This window comes from Paramisgurnus dabryanus, chromosome 8 (assembly GCF_030506205.2).
Source record: "Paramisgurnus dabryanus chromosome 8, PD_genome_1.1, whole genome shotgun sequence".
In the NCBI taxonomy this organism is placed as follows: Eukaryota; Metazoa; Chordata; class Actinopteri; order Cypriniformes; family Cobitidae; genus Paramisgurnus; species Paramisgurnus dabryanus.
Window position 1 is genome coordinate 38,081,798 of NC_133344.1, and position 21,123 is coordinate 38,102,920.

Below are 21,123 nucleotides of genomic sequence, written 5' to 3' on the forward strand. Positions count from 1 at the left end.
TGGGGGTGGGCTCATTTTACTCAGGCATCCAATCAGTCTCTCAGGATCCTTACAGACTTACTAAGCCACGCCCCTAGCAACCAGTTTTGAGCACCCTAGCAACATAAAATACAAACAGTTATATCTCGGCATCAGAACATCGTAGAGACACGGGGGTTGGACCGTTTTACTTGTGACTAGGGGTGTAACAATTGGGCACATCATTGGCCACTCCCAAGCCACGCCCCTAGCAACCAAATTTGAGCACCCTAGCAACCGAATAAACAAAGCCTTATATCTCCGCATCAGAACATCGTAGAGACACGGGGTTTGGACCGTTTTACTTGTGACTCGGGGTGTAATCACTGGGCACATCATTGGCCACTCCCAAGCCACGCCCCTAGCAACCAAATACAGTACCCTAGCAACAGAGTAAACAAAGCCTTATATCTCCGCATCAGAACATCGTAGAGACACGGGGGTTGGACCGTTTTACTTGTGACTCGGAGTGTAATCACTGGGCACATAATTGGCCACTCCCAAGCCACGCCCCTAGCAACCAAATACAGTACCCTAGCAACAGAGTAAACAAAGCCTTATATCTCCGCATCAGAACATCATAGAGACACGGGGGTTGGACCGTTTTACTTGTGACTCGGAGTGTAATCACTGGGCACATCATTGGCCACTCCCAAGCCACGCCCCTAGCAACCAAATACAGTACCCTAGCAACAGAGTAAACAAAGCCTTATATCTCCACATCAGAACATCGTAGAGACATGGGGGTTGGACCGTTTGACTCATGACTCGGAGGGTAATCACTAGTGGATGCCATTTTTTTCCCTAGCAACCAAATACAGTACCCTAGCAACAGAGTAAACAAAGCCTTATATCTTCGCATCAGAACATCGTAGAGACATGGGGTTTGGACCGTTTGACTCGTGACTCGGAGGGTAATCACTAGTGGATGCCATTTTTTTCCCTAGCAACCAAATACAGTACCCTAGCAACAGAGTAAACAAAGCCTTATATCTCCGCATCAGAACATCGTAGAGACACGGGGGTTGGACCGTTTGACTCATGACTCGGAGGGTAATCACTAGTGGATGCCATTTTTTTCCATAGCAACCAAATACAGTACCCTAGCAACAGAGTAAACAAAGCCTTATATCTCCGCATCAGAACATCGTAGAGACACGGGGTTTGGACCGTTTGACTCGTGACTCGGAGGGTAATCACTAGTGGATGCCATTTTTTTCCCTAGCAACCAAATACAGTACCCTAGCAACAGAGTAAACAAAGCCTTATATCTCCGCATCAGAACATCGTAGAGACACGGGGTTTGGACCGTTTGACTCGTGACTCGGAGGGTAATCACTAGTGGATGCCATTTTTTTCCCTAGCAACCAAATACAGTACCCTAGCAACAGAGTAAACAAAGCCTTATATCTCCGCATCAGAACATCGTAGAGACACGGGGTTTGGACCGTTTGACTCGTGACTCGGAGGGTAATCACTAGTGGATGCCATTTTTTTCCCTAGCAACCAAATACAGTACCCTAGCAACAGAGTAAACAAAGCCTTATATCTCCGCATCAGAACATCGTAGAGACACGGGAGTTGGATCGTTTTACTTTTGGCTTGGAGTATAATCATATATGATCTCCAGAAATTTGCCACGGCAAGCACCACTCACATTTTCTTCAGGAAATGTACCTATCTAGTTATTATTATTATTCTTCTTTTTCTGGACACTTTTTCGGCGCGTAACTCGTCCCGCACGCTTTGTCGTAGACCCATAAATTAGGGCTCAAATCGACCGGCTTATTGAGGAGAGGTGTGCTATGACTTTTATAAGCGATCGGGTGCAGGATTTCCGAAAGGGGGGCGAAAAACCACCCAAAAAATCCCATTGACTTAACATTGCGCCCAACTTTGACGAGTCATAGCTCCGCTCGAGGATTTTGTAGAAACATGTGGGTTACAACATTTGAAGAAGGTGGTAGGCTCTGTAAGAACATGGATCACAATGGGGTGTAAGTTGTACCCCTGGGGTGTAAGAGGTGCCCAAAAGTGCCCCAATGAAAAGTCAATGGGGCAAAATCCCATAGACTTACCATTGCAAAAATTTTGACGGGTCATAGGTCCGAGCCAGGATTTCATAGAAACATGTGGGTTACTAAATTTGAAGAGGGTGCTAGACTCTGTCAGGACGTCCCCCACAATGGGGTGTAAGGTTACCATAGCAACCATTTTGGGCACCCTAGCAACCTATACCATAGACTGCCATTATAAAATGCCCGGATGGATATCTTTGCACCACAGTGTCATAGAGACATGGGGGTGGGCTCATTTTACTCAGGCATCCAATCAGTCTCTCAGGATCCTTACAGACTTACTAAGCCACGCCCCTAGCAACCACTTTTGAGCACCCTAGCAACATAAAATACAAACAGTTATATCTCGGCATCAGAACATCGTAGAGACACGGGGGTTGGACCGTTTTACTTGTGACTAGGGGTGTAACAATTGGGCACATCATTGGCCACTCCCAAGCCACGCCCCTAGCAACCAAATTTGAGCACCCTAGCAACCGAATAAACAAAGCCTTATATCTCCGCATCAGAACATCGTAGAGACACGGGGTTTGGACCGTTTTACTTGTGACTCGGAGTGTAATCACTGGGCACATCATTGGCCACTCCCAAGCCACGCCCCTAGCAACCAAATACAGTACCCTAGCAACAGAGTAAACAAAGCCTTATATCTCCGCATCAGAACATCGTAGAGACACGGGGGTTGGACCGTTTTACTTGTGACTCGGAGTGTAATCACTGGGCACATAATTGGCCACTCCCAAGCCACGCCCCTAGCAACCAAATACAGTACCCTAGCAACAGAGTAAACAAAGCCTTATATCTCCGCATCAGAACATCGTAGAGACACGGGGGTTGGACCGTTTTACTTGTGACTCGGAGTGTAATCACTAGGCACATCATTGGCCACTCCCAAGCCACGCCCCTAGCAACCAAATACAGTACCCTAGCAACAGAGTAAACAAAGCCTTATATCTCCACATCAGAACATCGTAGAGACACGGGGGTTGGACCGTTTTACTTGTGACTCGGAGTGTAATCACTAGGCACATCATTGGCCACTCCCAAGCCACGCCCCTAGCAACCAAATACAGTACCCTAGCAACAGAGTAAACAAAGCCTTATAACTCCGCATCAGAACATCGTAAAGACATGGGGGTTGGACCGTTTGACTCGTGACTCGGAGGGTAATCACTAGTGGATGCCATTTTTTCCCCTAGCAACCAAATACAGTACCCTAGCAACAGAGTAAACAAAGCCTTATATCTCTGCTTCAGAACATCGTAGAGACACGGGGGTTGGACCGTTTTACTTTTGGCTTGGAGTATAATCATAAATTGTCCCCTGAAATTTGCCACGGCAAGCACCACTCACATTTTCTTCAGGAAATGTACCTATCTAGTTATTATTATTATTATTCTTTTTCTTCTGAGACTAAAATTTCTAACTCTAACTCGTCCTAGAGCTTTCAAGCTACAGCCATCAAACTTTGGACAGACTTTCGGTCTGATCTGACGAGGTGTGCTATATCTTTTCTAACTGATGGGACCTTCCGAATTCCTAAACGGGGCGCTGAAACACCCCAAAATTTCCATTGACTTAACATTGAGACAAACTTTGACGGGTCATAGCTGCGAGTGAGAAACTTGTAGAAACTTGTGGCTTACCACATTTAAGGAGGCTGACAGGCTGTGTAAGAACATACCTCACAATGGGGTGTAAGCTGTACCCCTGGGGTGTAAGAGGCCCCCAAAAGTTCACATTGACTTATAATGGGGCAGGAAACATGCCCATAAAAGGGAATAAAAGCGTCCCAGATTGAATATCTTCACTTTAGAGTGTCTTAGAGACATGGGGGTGGGCTCATTTTACTCAAGCATCCAATCAGTCTCTTAGGATCACCCCAGAGCTATTAAGCCACGCCCCTAGCAACAATTTTGGGTACCCTAGCAACATCTCCCATAGACTACCATTATAAAAAGCCCAGATGGATATCTTTGCACCAGAGTGTCATAGAGACATAGGGGTGGGCTCATTTTACTCAGGCATCCAATCAGTCTCTTAGGATTCTTATTGAGGTATTAAGCCACGCCCCTAGCAACAAAATATGAAGACCCTAGCAACATAATAAACAAAGCCTTATATCTCTGGATCTGAACATCGTAGAGACACAGGGGTTGGACCGTTTTACTTGTGGCTTGAAGGGTGATCATTATGGGATGCCAATTTTTTTCACTAGCAACCAAACTTAGTACCCTAGCAACGCAATACATGTTAGCTTCATGCTAGCTTCCTGCTAATCATGCTAGCTTCATGCTAGCTTCATGCTAATCATGCTAGCTTCATGCTAATCATGCTAACTTCATGCTAGCTTCATGTTAATCATGCTAACTTCATGCTAGCTTCATGCTAATCATGCTAGCATCATGCTAGCTTCATGCTAATCATGCTAGCATCATGCTAGCTTCATGCTAATCATGCTAGCATCATGCTAGCTTCATGCTAATCATGCTAGCATCATGCTAGCTTCATGCTAACGTCATGCTAATCATGTTAGCTTCATGCTAGCTTCATGCTAATCATGCTAGCATCATGCTAGCTTCATGCTAATCATGCTAGCATCATGCTAGCTTCATGCTAATCATGCTAGCATCATGCTAGCTTCATGCTAGCATCATGCTAGCTTCATGCTAATCATGCTAGCATCATGCTAGCTTCATGCTAATCATGCTAGCATCATGCTAGCATCATGCTAGCTTCATGCTAATCATGCTAGCATCATGCTAATCATGCTATCATCATGTTAGCTTCATGCTAATCATGCTAGCATCATGCTAGCTTCATGCTAATCATGTTAGCATCATGCTAGCTTCATGCTAATCATGCTAGCACCATGCTAGCTTCATGTTAATCATGCTAGCATAATGCTAGCTTCATGCTAATCATGCTAGCATCATGCTAGCTTCATGCTAATCATGCTAGCTTCATGCTAGCTTCATGCTAATCATGCTAGCATCATGCTAGCTTCATGCTAATCATGCTAGCATCATGCTAGCTTCATGCTAATCATGCTAGCATCATGCTAGCTTCATGCTAACTTCATGCTAATCATGCTAGCTTCATGCTAGCTTCATGCTAATCATGCTAGCATCATGTTAGCTTCATGCTAATCATGCTAGCATCATGCTAGCTTCATGCTAATCATGCTAGCATCATGCTAGCTTCATGCTAATCATGCTAACATCATGCTAGCTTCATGCTAATCATGCTAGCATCATGCTAATCATGCTATCATCATGTTAGCTTCATGCTAATCATGCTAGCATCATGCTAGCTTCATGCTAATCATGCTAGCATCATGCTAGCTTCATGCTAATCATGCTAGCATCATGTTAGCTTCATGCTAATCATGCTAGCATCATGCTAGCTTCATGCTAATCATGCTAGCTTCATGCTAATCATGCTAGCATCATGCTAGCTTCATGCTAATCATGCTAGCATCATGCTAGCTTCATGCTAATCATGCTAGCATCATGCTAGCTTCATGCTAATCATGCTAGCATCATGCTAGCTTCATGCTAATCATGCTAGCATCATGCTAGCTTCATGCTAATAATGCTAGCATCATGCTAGCTTCATGCTAATCATGCTAGCATCATGCTAGCTTCATGCTAATCATGCTAACTTCATGCTAGCTTCATGCTAATCATGCTAACTTCATGCTAATCATGCTAGCATCATGCTAGCTTCATGCTAATCATGCTAGCATCATGCTAGCTTCATGCTAATCATGCTAGCATCATGCTAGCTTTATGGTAAATCATGCTACCTTCATACTTAAACATACTAACAGCCAGATAGCCTACTAAACTAAACTTATGTCAAACCGTTTTAAACGTTCCGGCTACACTTTCTCAAGCCAACATAAAGTTTGTCTTCAAACTTTACTATCTAGTTATTATTATTATTATTATAGTTTCACATTAACATGCACACTGTGTGCTTTTCCTCGTATGGGGGTTTGTGGGCTTCACTTTACGCGAGAGAGCTTGTAGAGAGAGGATTTCTTCTTGCACGAACATGGATTTAATGCGCGCGTATTGGACTCCTAACATCTGAAATAAATCCAGCACGTCAAGCAGGCAGCTGCACTTCTCTCTGTCTCACATGCACGCGCTCTATTTGTCCGAAGTCTAAACATAAACTAAAGTAGTAATCATTATGTATTTGTTCAGTTTTATGCGTTTCATGCAAGCAGAGGCAAACTACCCCTTTTGTTTAAAATATAATCCGCTGCATCTTGGCGCCTCACTCTCGCGCACGTGCAGAGAGCTGCGCTCTGTCCAAAGTCAGATCAGTAGGTAGTAATCCGGTTTATGATATGCATTTCAAGGAGTTGTAGCAATACATCACTCATGTTAAAAATATAAATATCTGAGAGTTTTTTCCCCCGCTTGGCAAGCCGACCAGACGTGACATGGGGCCGTGGCAGCATCGACGATCCCATTTTTTAATTTGAAGTTCGAGGTTGTGAATGAATTTCGATCGATTTCGATTTAAAATCGAAATCGTGACACCCTTAGTGAATATATATATATATATATATATATATATATATATATATATATATATATATATATATATATATATATATAGTAAAACAGTGACACACCCTTTTTCTGCAAGAACACAGTGGTGTAGTGTAGGGAAGCAGCGATTAACCGGTTTCACTACTAACCGCGCTTTAAAATGTCACGGTTAAGTAACCGTAAAGCCTTCGCTACACCGCGTGTTTTTGTTTCACGCACGCACAAACCAGATCCACGAACCACCAAGAGGCGCATGCGTCATGATGCATTGTATGACAAAGCTCCGCCTTCAAAAGAATATGTGCGCGTGACGCGTCTCTTGGTTGTTCGTGCATCTGGATTGTGCATTGATGACAAAGCTCCGCGTTCAAAAGAATATGTGCGCGTGACGCGTCTCTTGGTTGTTCGTGCATCTGGTTTGTGTGTGCGTGGATGTGTGCGCGCGCACCTGCATCTGTACGTGAAAGAGCCACACTCCAATCGGTCTACTCTGTACAGCATTAAAAACCTCCTGCTCGCGGATCAAACCCGGGCGGGGCTCCTGGTGGTCTGACTGCATTTCATTACGTTGAATTATTTTAACGCGTTAATGATTAATTAATGAATAGCATTAGTTAACACGTTAATCTTGCCACCCCTAATATTTATATTTGACTTTTGTGTAAGGGATAATGTAGAGGCAGCCGGTAGTTATTGGGAAATAAGCCCCGACAGTGTGATCAGGACCCGACGCGAAGCGGAGGGTCTTGTATCACACTGAAGGGGCTTATTTCCCAATAACTACCTGCTACCTCTACATTATCCCGCTTATTACACGGCTACTTGCCACATAAGAAAAAAAACTGGACATGAATATGAATTTTAAACATTTTATTGGCATATTTGTTTTAAATTAACACTTTTATCCTTCCGCGAAACTTTACACAGATGCATAAAATGATCGTAATACCTTATTAAGATCCTCTGTTTCATACTTGTCTGTCTCCATTTTTTCTCTTTTAGTCAGTCTTTGAGAAGTTTTAATCCCCATTCTGTATTTTTGTGTGTGTTGGCTTCGTAGCTGTCATGCTCTATTTTGTCAAGTTCAGTCTCAGTAAGCTGTCTGTGTCTTGTCGTGGTTGTCCAGTGTTTGTCACAAGATGGCGCCAAACAGATAAAGATCTTATTGATCTTTATTGGCGCGGAGCGATTTTACTCGTGCAAGTAGTCCGGCTATGCGTTATTAATTTGGAGCGGTTATTATTTGAAAATAACGAACCTGCAAATGTCTCAACTGACCAATCAGAATCAAGCATTCCAGAGAGCCGTGTAATAAGTAATATTAAGCTTCACCTGTCAAAATGACTTGCAGTACCTGGTTCAGGATGACCCTGTGTAATTATTCATTTTGAGAGGCTCTTATCATTTTTACTTCATATATTTTACTTCAATACTTCAAACAAACCAAAATAATATAACTTTATTCAGTCCAAATGTAAAGTTACATTTATTCAAAAGATCATTCAAATTAATAGCCTACAGGTTTCAAAGGCACCTATACGGTTTAAGTCAAAGCCAGCCAAGTTATTATTATTATCATTTGTCCAAGAATTGTAGAGAAAATACACAAACTGAAAATACAGAAAAATTTAGCAATTGTTCAAAAATTTATTCATGTGATTTTATACATTAATGTTGTAAAATAAATGAATCCTTAATAACCGTAATAACCGTACAACCGTGATTATTTATCAGACTATAACCGTACCATCAAAATCTATAATCGCTGCATCCCTAGTGTAGTGCAGGGTATACGCAGGTATACGGAGTATACCCACCTTTTTATTTGATGGCATGGGGTATACCCACTCCTACTGGGGGCATAAATTAAGAGTATACCCACTTCTACTGGGGGCATAATTTAAGAGTATACCCACTTCTTCAGACACCACTACACCACTGCAAAAACACTATTATTTAGGAAAAGGCGTGCAATGCATCTTGGGAAAGCTTAGGCTGTGAAGGATCCATTCGTTCTATCCCAGATAAAGGAGGACACATTCTGAAGCTGCATTTTTAGCATCCTTGGAATTGGGACAGCCTTACTAGCCTTACTACTCACCCTGCTGTGATGCAATTAGGGATGCTAAACAATTAATCGCGATTAATCGTTAGTAGAATAAAAGTTTTTGTTTACATCACATATGTGTGTAAACTGTGTATAATAAATATGTATATATATAAATATGAACACATTTATGTATAATTTTAAGAAAAAAATGTATATATTAAGTATTTATATTTATATATAATATAAATTATACATAAATATACAAATGTATATACACATGTAAACATTTCTAAAACATATACATGCATGTGTGTACATTTATTTATACAAATTTATTATACAGTTCACACACATATATGATGTAAACAAAAACTTTTATTCTGCTAACGATTAATCACGATTAATTGTTTAGCATCCCTAGATGCAATCAATCTTAAAATGCAGCATTTGGAGGTAGCAGCCTTCAAATTGGGACACAATATGATTATATTTGGTTATATGTAACCTAGAATATTAAAGGGGTTGTGAACTGTGAAATTTTCATTGATGTTTTGACAGTTAAGAGGTCGTTGTCAAGCGACTGTGATGTCATAGTCATGCGAAAGACCCCTCTGCCGGAGAATATCCACAATTTTTAAATCATTATAACGAGCAATTCCACACATGCACAGATGGGGGTATTGAAACTTTTTACATATGTAACACTGTTACCCAATAATAGCTGTGGTCGATTACATCCAGGTGGTTTTGCATAGAGACTCAAAAGCATGGTAGATAAAAGTCTATTACTTACTAATTATTATGATGTTTTTTTTATGTAAAAACACTATTAGTGGACCACAGAGAACTGTACAAAATAATAAAATAAGCCAGTTTATGACCCATTTAACTAAATATTTGTAAGATTAATGTGTACATCTGAAAGGCAAGGTGGGGTTGTAGACCATCTGTCTTAATTGTCAAATACCGTCCTGCATCATGAAGTATTTTAGTGTGGACTCTTTTTTTTCTGAGTTTTTCACCTTTTCATAATTTTAAACAGGAGTGATGAATGTCAAATTAATACATTCAGCTTCTCTTAGAAGTCAGAAATAAATCAAGCGTAACATTCAACCATTTTTCTATCAGGGACTGCAAGTAATTAACTGTAATTGATCTATGGCTAATTCACGCCCCCAAACGCAATGATCCAATCACAGTGCGCATAGCAACCCAATACACTAGGACATTCTTTCCTTACACGACAATTGAAATGCATTGCAGTTAGTCAGTTTTCATCCATTTATATAAGTTATTTCTTGTCATTTTAAGTTTAAAATGGTCAAACGGTGTGCATGGGGTACATGCAACTCCGACACTAGGTATCCCGAAAGGCTGGGCAACGGTGTGTATTTTTAACCCTTTCCCAAGCCACATCTCAACCGAGATAAGTGTCTGCTTAATCCATATTAAGTTATGCGGTAGACCACAACACCAACTAAACGTGGATAAATTAAACAAGGATGTCCAAGCTAAGTATTTGAACGTTATCATTAACATCTCTTAACGTAACATTAGCCTAACATTAGAAAACGTTAACGTTAGCTTCTAGCTTTGTTGTACATCATGCCACTTCATTAACGTATCTGTAAATAATTGAGATAACCAATGTTATTTTTAATAGCAATGTTGTGCTGAATGATTCATGTAAATACTGTAGCACCAAACTAACGGAGAGGTAACTTACTCTTGGTAAAGAAAGTAAAAAGACTTGTTCTGGAAACGTATGCTGAAGCTTTTCATCAAACTTCTTAACAATAAAATTATTAGTATAACCCTCAATGCATAGTTAAGGCCCTTTTGGCGACTTTGAGATGATATATAGTCTTTCTGTCTCCAAAAATCATCAATTGCCTCATGTGAAACGTCTTCTACTCTGACAGCTGCCATATAGCGTCTGTCACCCAATGTTGATTGTTTGTACAAATGAGTGGAGGGGGCGTGGCTTAGCCATCGGTCAATTGGGCACGTACAAAAAAACATCATAAAGTGCTTTACTATTTTACTATTTTCTTTGTAAAACAGTCAATATGAAAATTGAGAGATAACAATAATTATATTTTAACATAAAAAATGCTTTTGTGACAAATGATCTTACACATACTGCTGGATTTACCATTATAGAAACATAAACAAATGATTTTCTGTGATAAATTTGTTTAATAAATTTGTTAAGCACTTTATTTATTTGGAGTTTAATATATTAACAGCTGGACTGTTATTTTAACAAAATATAATATAAAATATAAAAAACACTCCCTCAGGCTTTATGGCACATTGGAAATAATGTAAAGATCGGGTCTATATTCTTCAGGTACCAGTCTGCTATCATCTCTAGTAAAATCTAGTTCCCATTAAGATGTTTAAGGGTGTATGTATGTGGCATGTAAACTCACTGACCTGTTTGTTTGAAGAAGAGTAGGTGTGGTTTGGCAGTCAATGTACTTTAATGGCATAATGGGATAATGGTTCAGAGGATACGCTGTAGGGAGGGGTGCTCCAATAGAGGACGCATGTCAACTACTGAAAAAAACACAAAGAGGTCAGACTTCCTCCGGATATGCTGAAGTGCCTATTTCAAGTGTATACCTCATACAATTTTGCCAAGATTGATGACCTGGAACCCTTTGAAGACAGATTGATATTTACACTTGAATTTTGTTCCCTTTTGTCCCTATATGACCACACTGCCATGTTAATATCAAACCAGATGTTTTTGTTCATGCTTGTTTTTAGTGCTGTCATCAGGTAATTCGGATGTTTTTCATTCCGGCCCTTACCGGAATGAAAAGTAGTGTCTGTTCTGGTTTCACAGTTTTATGCCCATATGTTGGTAATGAACCTCACACATTGGATTTCGGCCACCTTGATAGCGACTAAAGCTCTTTCCGAATGCCGAGAGCGAAGCCGGGGCACGACCCTCCACATTCCACTGTTGTTATGTCTACATCTATTGTTTTGGTCTTAGGTGAAGTCGTGCCTCCGCTTCTAGCCGTTTTGGCACCGAGAACTTCCCATTCAAAAGCACTTCTTCTGTTTTCTGTGTGAGAAGTAATTGTGCCATTCAGTTTTTCTTACCCGAGGTCCACTGAAAACCAATAGACAGCATAATGCCTGGTTTCCCTCAGAGTGAGAACAGATCTGTATTCGCTCTGGACTGTTGTGATTATACGTGCATTAGTGCACAGACTCCAGATTAATGGAGATGCTTATTATTTTAGTTAGGTCAACATGTTCACATTGGACTCGATTGTGAGTCGAACCTCTGATGCATGCAAATGTTTTAGATCGCCCAGGTTTCTTGTATGTGATAATATTGCTTTTGGTCAGAAACACACTCTGTTCAAGTTCACAAAACTCACACATGGATGCATGGTCATCCTATTGTACATTCTCAACATGCATTCTTGCATTGCTGTGACTGTAATGATGATTAATGCTCGATCAGCACAAACACAACTGTAGGCCGAGGGAGGGGAGATCACTTTAGCTGGGTCGGGATCGAACAGGAACCTGGAAAATTTGTAGATAAAGTCTAAATGAATTAGTCAGGAAGTCTGGGAAAGCTAGTTTGTAAGGGTAAGTCTGTCCTCGAGACGCTGTTTTGTGAAGTACAGGACTGGCTAGGAATGTGCGAAAAATATCAAAACAATGTTTTTAAACCTGAAGACTATTATGATCTACATGTGGAAAGTAGTAATTATTTATTTTATATACACTTTGATAATTACTTTCACGCATTTTAAGAAGTGGCTAATTCGTATTAATTGGTACGACCACATTCAAAATAAAAGTCTGTTGAAGTTGACAGAAAAATATTTCTTTTGTATAGAAAAATCTACTTTTAAAATAAAGATTAAAAATTACTTTTTATTTCTTATAATCACCCTCAAAAGATTTGTACTTTCATTTTTAGTTAAAAAATAAAAATGCAATGTTGTGATTAGGGATCGCGATTAATCGTTAGCAGAATAAAAGTTTTTGTTTACATCATATATGTGTGTGAACTGTGTATAATAACTTCGTAAAAATAAATGTACACACATGCATGTATATGTTTTAGAAATATTTACATGTGTATATACATTTGTATATTTATGTATAATTTATATTATATATAAATATTTAATATATACTTTTTTTCTTAAAATTATACATAAATGTGTTCACATTTATATATATACATATTTATTATACACAGTTTACACACATATGTGATGTAAACAAAAACTTTTATTCTGCTAACGATTAATCGCGATTAATCGTTAAGCATCCCTAGTTTTGATGAAAATGTATCATATTTTTATTTGATTATTTTAGAAAAAAATAAAGTGTTACACTTTATGAATTCAGTTTATTAAAAATGCTTTTTAGTAAGTGAAATGAAATTAACCATTAAAGAAAATGAAAAGTGAAGTTAAACAGAAAAAATGGGATTTGTAAAAATAAAAAACTAAATTTAAAATAAATAATATAAAATAAATGGCCATTGTAGGGCACCATGACTCTACATTTTAAGCATAATAAGAGTTTGTTTAAAAAAAGGCCAAGTTCAAGTCATGTGTGTGGCAAATAATTAAAGATCAAGTTTGATTGTTCAAGTTTTTAATCTTCAGGATAATGAAGTTGTGGTGCTCCTATAATTTTCAATGGATGCTCTTATTATTTTTTGCAGGTGCTCCTAACTTTTACATTTGGGAGCACCAGTACTACATATAAAAAAAGTTAATTTCAAGCCCTGTTTTTTAAATAGAGAATGTCAAAATATAAATAACTTGTTTTTAAAAATGTGCTCATTCTGACTAAATTTGCCAGCACGGGTGATTTTTGGATAAACTATTCCTTTGATAAAAATGTTACGCTTCAAATCTGCATCCATCATTTTTATCAGTCTACTGTGAAACATAACCTTGAGGTTAAGAGTTTTCCTTGAATTAAGCAAGCTGTATTCCAGTTCAGATGGTAAATTAAAAAGTGAAAAGTGATTGTGCGGTTTGATTCAGCCTGATCTCACGAGAATTCGTATGAATTAATATGAATTAGCCAACTCGTAAAATATGTATGAATTCTCGTGAGATAGCGTTATTTAATGTCATTCAAGCAGTTAGTTCCTGTTAGTTCTTAGAAAGAATAAATGGCAAAGTATACATATGAAATAAATAATGTATCTTCGCTATCTGTTTCCACAATGACAACAGAAGACTAATCCACTGAGATTTTCTGATGAGATTTTGATTTGTTATGGAGAAGTGAATGTAAACTGAATCCCAGAATGCTTTGCCGAATCCTCTTGTTATAAAAAAAATGTTTTCTATCTTGTCCTGTTTCTTAGCTTCTAGAGAGTCTCCTTAAATACACAATAAAATCCTTAAGCATAGATGTTCGTGTTAAGAAGAGCTTGGTTTAACGTCAGGGATTAGTTGAAATGTGTGTCACTTACTTCAGTGCATTATAAAGCTCAGTATGGCAGTGACCACTGGTGATAAGAGATGTTAAAGGACGGGGTTGCCGTATCTTTGAATCTCTTTGTGCTGTGAGCTGCACAGACGTCTCAGATGTGACTGATGTTTTGTTAGGGCTTATGTGTTCAGAGGCACCAGGAATTGCTTGGTACTGTCATCAGAAATCCTTTATAGAGAACTAACTACAGATCCAAAACTGACCCATAGCCTGATGAACAGCAAAGTTAATGTATAGGTCTGTGCATCGTTTTTTTTTTGTGTTTATGTAAGTGCTTAACACAAACATAACACACATGTAGAGTATTCAGCAAACCTAGACTAGTAAAAGTTTCACAAGATATATGTTCTGATAACCGAAAGCCTTCAAAGATTTTAAAGGACACGGACTTGCATGCAATGCAAATATCTGCAGCGAGATGCATATGATGCATGTAAATATTTTACAGTGGTGCTTGAAATGTAGCCATGCAAAGTGTGATTGGTGCACTGGGGTGTGACTATGCAAATTATCCTCAGTTTAATACATACACTGAAGCTGGGTCTATGCAAATGACCTGCAGTGAGATGTAGTTGCTGGAAGTGTAGCCATGCAGATGCGATTTGTGTGCTGGGGTGTGACTATGCAAATGATCTGCAGTGGGATGCATATGCCGGGGTGTGGCCATGCAAATGAGCTCCAGTGAGATGCACATGCTGGGAGTGTGGTGATGCAATGCCATTGAGATGTAGACAGACTTTGGGTGACATTTTCTTGTCCTGTGTGGCTGTTCTCTGTCTCGGGATCCCTGAATATGGCAGCAATCTCAGAGATAACCTGCGATATTGAGGTATGTTTGCAGTATGTTCACTTATTTGACTTTGAGGAATTAGACTTTGCATTGTCAAAAGTCAAACATTGTGAATAACTGTTTGCTGTTTACATTGACTAAAGGTGTCATGCATTTGGATTGAACTTTTTAGGTTCGTTCTTTGAGAGCATGATACGTGCAGAAGAATACTCTGATATGAACTCTGCAGTAAAATGATTGATTTGATTGAACTGTTTTGATATGAACTCAACATTGTTGTCAGTTTATAATAAAAAATACACAAATATTTGCCTTTCAAATACATTTGTGCTTTAATGTTTGTGTATGGTTCTCTCACTCTCACTCACTCGCACACACACGCAGTCACAAAGAGTTTCGCTGTGCAGATTCACACAACAGCACTATTCACACACAATCTCAGCTCTGCTGCAGTCATCACAGCATCTGACAACATGAGCTCATATCAAACACATCACTTGACTGAATTGAGAATGATTTCTTACTGTCCGGTTGTATCTGAGAATGGCAAATATAAAGAATCTGTTGTTTTACTGCTTATACCTCAATTTGTATGATGGTGAATATCAAACAACTTTAAAAATAAAAGCTGTGGTGCGTAATGCTAATAAGAAAAATAGCATTGGTCAAATAAACTGGTAGTCCCATTTTACATTTCAGACATGATAGCAATATGGGATTAAGTATAATTCAAGATCTTGCATTTTGATGCTTTGAATGATGCTACATTTATTATTAATGTATTGTTGATTTTCCATCTCTTTGAAAAACTCAAATCTGTCCTGATTCAGTCTATTGTTTCTTATCTCAGTGACCCACAAATAGAGTTTAAGAGTGGGTTTGAGATCTAGGACATGCTTTGAAATTCCTTAATCTTGCTCTTAAAATCTCTGAGATGTTTTAAGACTTTAATACCAAGTACAGTGGCGCATTAAGGCATGAGGAATCATGGGACTGCATTTAATGGGGGTGCATGAGGCGCCTGCAAAAAAAGCGTGGCTTTTAACAACTTATTTCACGTCACTGTGCTGTCCCTTAACCTGTTTGGGACTAGGAGAATGTGCCCTGCTGCACAGACTCAGGTGGTGCATTTGACTTCATGCGCCGCTGCACAGACAGATCAGTGTATGACATCAAGTACAGTGAGAGCAGCTTGAAAACAATACTCCTCTCCTTTGTCATATGCCGATAGAGCAGGAATGTGTCCAAAATATCCCCTATATCTTAATTCACTATTCTCATACATTAGTTCACATGTAGTCCACTTAAATGAGTTAATGAAAACGAGTGAGTGAATTCTGACACTAAGCGTTGTAAGCAGCATAAGCAATGGATCGAAACTAAGGCTTCACAGACACAGATCAATGCAGTGCTTTCAGCCTTTCTAAGCATGATGTGATTTTGGTTGTGTGCCTGAGTATTTCCAGTTAAACTGCATAGAAAAAGACATAAGTTTACCAGTTATAATTTTACCCACCCAGTGTCTGATCTAAGTTTACCTCACCCACCACACTCACTCACTCACTCTCACACTCGCTCGCTCACTCACACTTACTCACTCGTTCACTCACAATTACTCACTCACTCTCACACTCGCTCGCTCACACTTACTAACTCACACTCGCTCACTCACTCACTCACTCTCACACTTGCTCACTCACTCACACTCGCTCGCTCGCTCACTCACTCTCACACTCGCTCGCTCGCTCACTCACTCTCACACTCGCTTGCTCAAACTAACTAACTCACTCTGACACTCGCTTGCTCACTCACACTCCCTCATTCATTCACACTTGCTCACTCACTCAATCTCACACTCGCTCGCTCACACTTGCTCACTCACACTCGCTCATTCATTCACACTTGCTCACTCACTAAATCTCACACTCGCTCGCTCACACTTACTAACTCACACTCGCTCGCTCACTCACTCACACTCTAACTCACTCACTCACTCACTCACTCTCACACTCGCTCGCCCTCACACTTACTAACTCACACTCGCTCACTCACACTATAACTCACTCACTCTCACACTCACTCACTCAAACTAACTAATTCAATTCAATTCAATTCAATTCAATTTTATTTATATAGCGCTTTTCACAAAAGTCAATTGTTTCAAAGCAGCTTTACATAAATAGAAGCAGTGAAAAGCACAGAAAACGACAGATAGCACAACAGAATACATGATAGCATGAGCAGTTAAATTTGCTGCGGCTATGACTCAATATTATAATTGCACGTATTACTAAAGCAACGTATAGAAGAGGAAGCTAGGTAAAGCCCAAAAAGGCTGCCTCCCCGGGGTGAAAAACCCCCTAGGAGAAAAAAACTAACTAACTCACTCACTCTCTGACACTCACTTGCTCACTCACACTCACTCACACTCGCTCACTCTCACACTCACTCGCTTACACTTACTAACTCACACTCGCTCACTCACTCACACTTTAACTCAATCACTCACACTCACTCACTCACACTGTAACTCACTCACTTGCTCGTTCTTTCACACTTACACACTTACTCACTCTCACACTTGCTCACTCTCACACTTGCTCACTCTCACACTCACTCGCTCACACTTACTAACTCACACTCGCTCGCTCACTCACTCACACTCTAACTCACTCACGCTTGCTCACTCACATTCACTCACTCACACTCGCTCACTCTCACACTCGCTCTAACTAACTCACTCACTCTCTGACACTCGCTTGCTCACTCACACTCAGACTCGCTCACTCTCACACTCGCTCACTCACTCACTCACACTCTAACTCACTCTCCCACTCACTCATTCACTCACTCTCTCACACACATTTTACACTGAAATTCACTTGTTTCACAAAATGCTAAACACAGGCAGGCAAAAGTTGAACACAACTACAACACAGTTGTCATCAAGAAAACACAACAACTCAAAATTCTACACACTTTTTTCTAATGGTATTTTTTACCAATTGTTTGGACTGGACACAGTCTGAGAGGCAGATAAAGAGTATAATGAAGAACAGGACACCAGAGACGATGCAGTTGGCAAAATTTGCTGACTTTGTACAAAATACAAGTGCAGCTTACAGTAATATTGAAATCCTACTATTAATGCAATATTTACAGTAAAGTATTCACTATATTCACTGAACTGTATTTTAGAATGTATATATAGAATGTATTTTTCTGTAAGCAGATGTCCTGGATGTTGTGTTTTTCACTTTTTAAGGTAGTGTCTTATGTATGCTTTCCAGTGTTATATATTATAGACTTATGTGTGTATGATTTAAAAGCTTAGTTTGATTTTGAGTACAGGTGAAAAGGTTTTGAAGGAATTGTTTGATTTTGCCAAAAGAGTCAGGGGTTCTGTGAATTTAGTTTGACACTTTGGATTTGTGTTTAAGGTTTTTAGAAACTTTTGTTTTAGCAATTCAGAAAAACTGTAAAACTATACAGCAGTCATGTCTGTTTCTATGCACTTTAACTGGAAATACTCAGGCACACAATCAAAATCACATCATGTCTTAGTTTCTATCCATTTTATATAGATACAGATCCAACATAACCATATTACAGTTTTTTTGAATTGCTAAAACACTAACCCCCATTCTCTGAACCAAATTCATAGTGGCCGAAACGCATTTGTCAAATCATGCACTCTTTTTGCAAAATTCTAAACACAAACTTCTCACTAAAACACACATTTCACACTGCAATGCACTTGTTTTATAAATGCTAAACACAGGCAGGCAAAAGTTGAACACAACTAAAACACCGTTATCATCGAGTAAACACAACAACTCAAAATTCTACACACTTTTATCTAATGGTATTTTTTACCATTTGTGTGAATTGGAAACAGTCTGAGAGGCAGATGAAGAGTATGAGGAAGAAAAGGACACCAGAGACAATGCAATTGGCAAAATTTGCAGTTGGATTGATGACTTTTTACAAAATACAAGTGCTGCTTACAGTAATATTGAAAACTTACTATTACTTGCAGTACTTACAGTAAAGTATTCGCTATATTCACTGAACTAAACTTGTGATTACAGTAATAGAGATTTTTTTAAAGTATTTGTCAAGTGTGTTGTTATGTACAGTAAACATGTATTTCTGTAAGCAGATCTCCTGGATGTTGTGTTTTCCATTTTTTAAGGTACAGTAGTGTCTAATGGATGCTTGTAGTGTTTTATAATATAGACTTATGTGTGTATGATTTGAAAGCTTAGTTTGATTTTGAGTACAAGTGAAATGGTTTTGAAGCAATTGTTTGATTTTGCTAGAAGAGTCAGGGGTTCTGTTAATTTTGTTTAAAATTGGGATTTGTGTTTAAGGTTTTGAGAAAATGAGTGATGGTTTCAAAAAATGTGTTTTAGCAATTCAGAAAAACTGTAATTCATTACCCATAATGCATAGTATAGTAATGACAGCAATATTATTGGCATTTGGTTTTGTGGGTGTGACTTCATTATTTGATGGTTGGATCTTGGTTGATGTCTAGTGCTTCAGGCTTTTTAATGGCCTATATGTTGATAGAGTTGTGAGGTTGAGGGTTGGTACTGATTGTTGCCCAGGGGCAGTGGTGCAGCTCAATGCAGTTGAAGGACACCGTGTCCCATGCAGGGTCTAGTGCTATAAAAGCCTGAACTCATGCACGGACCACTGGGTCTGCAGCGGTGAATGAGGGAATGAGGAGCTGGCTTCGTCAAGGCAAAAAATTCATACGGTTTCATCTACCTCAAGGTGTTTCAGGTGAGTTTCGGTCTGCATGTAGAAAAAGGAAGGACATAAATCTTTAAATCTTCTTTATTTGTCTTGGCATCCCATCGTCCTGTCCTTTTCTTTTTTGTTTTTACTCCTCTTCAATGAAGACTGGTCAGATAGGAGATTTGTATTGTATGAGAATGTTGATTTCTTAAACAGATGTTTCTTTATTGAACAAAAATCTTGTATATTTGTTACTAATTTTGAATCGAAATACAAACATTTGCATTGTATTACATTAGGCCGGCCATTCCCAAACTGTGGTCCGCGGACCACTAGTGGTCCGTGAGGGTACTGCAGGTGGTCCGTGTAAAGGCAAAATTAAATATAAAATAATAAAAAAAATTAAGAAAAATATATTTTTTTAAGAATATTTTTTAAGAATCTGTTGTACTGATGTGATGACCAGTTATAGTTTTAGTGTAAACCTATTTAGAGGTGCAGATAAATTCAGGAGTATTAATGAGTATTATACAGGTAAGGTGGTCCGCGAAAATTCTTGATTACAAATAGTGGTCCACACACACAAAAAGTTTAAAAAACCCTGCATTAGGCTACATCATAGTTTCTTGACATTGTAGAGCTTTATTTTTAGACTCCATTGAGCAGTGCCTTCAAATAGGTCAGTAAAGCTCATGGATAGATTGAATATTGATCAAACATGCATGTGACATAAAGCAGGTCATTAACTCTTCATTATTGCTGTTTGTTAAAACAAGTGTCAGTATATCTAATGTTCATACTTTTGCCTACTTCATAATCCTATAGATTTATATTGAATGATAAACCATACATAGACACCAGAAATATCATTGAGACTAATGGATTTGACCAATGGTTCGGGACAGTTATCACCCATCCAAAATGACACTTTGATATCTGTTGTTTAATATGTAATATATTTCCTAATATCCCATTCTAGGCCTTTATTTCCAGACACTGTGCTGTCCCAAAACACTCCAAAAGTCAAATTTGATTTAATTTGATTTGTAAGTTCATGAATAATTATATAAAGGGGTGAATATCGTCTATTGATAAAAAAGTTATTACTTGATGAAACATCAATTTCTATAAAAAAAAATTGTTGTAACTCGGTCGTTTCTGGCATGCTGGGGTGCTTTGAGTCTTTGACTCCATATAGCACAATAAAATCCCCAGATCTGTACCTGAGGATAATAAAAATAATTCCAGTAAGCGCCTTTGTTACATACTGGCATATTTTGCTTTAAACATCCACATGGTTTCATCCAGACCTCTGCATTTTATTCATTAGACTTATTTACTGTTTATTTTCTTTCTCTCACCGTCCTTCCACTG

The 21,123-nt window shown here is 38.8% G+C and overlaps 1 protein-coding gene across 4 annotated transcripts in view; it reads left to right on the top strand.

Moving 5' to 3' along the window:
- Positions 1-21,123, top strand: part of septin4b (septin 4b) — a 79,237-nt gene that overhangs the window by 40,508 nt on the left and 17,606 nt on the right. The window contains exon 1 of one of the 4 annotated variants that reach the window (XM_065281760.2): positions 14,791-15,042. The exons of 1 other annotated variant lie outside the window; for it this stretch is intronic. In XM_065281760.2, coding sequence (XP_065137832.1) covers positions 15,007-15,042 — 36 coding nt within the window. In that variant the 5' untranslated portion in view covers positions 14,791-15,006. Of the gene's footprint in view, positions 1-14,790; positions 15,043-21,123 lie in introns of those variants that run through there. 2 more of the 4 variants (XM_065281761.2, XM_065281763.2) reach the window with 2 other exon arrangements.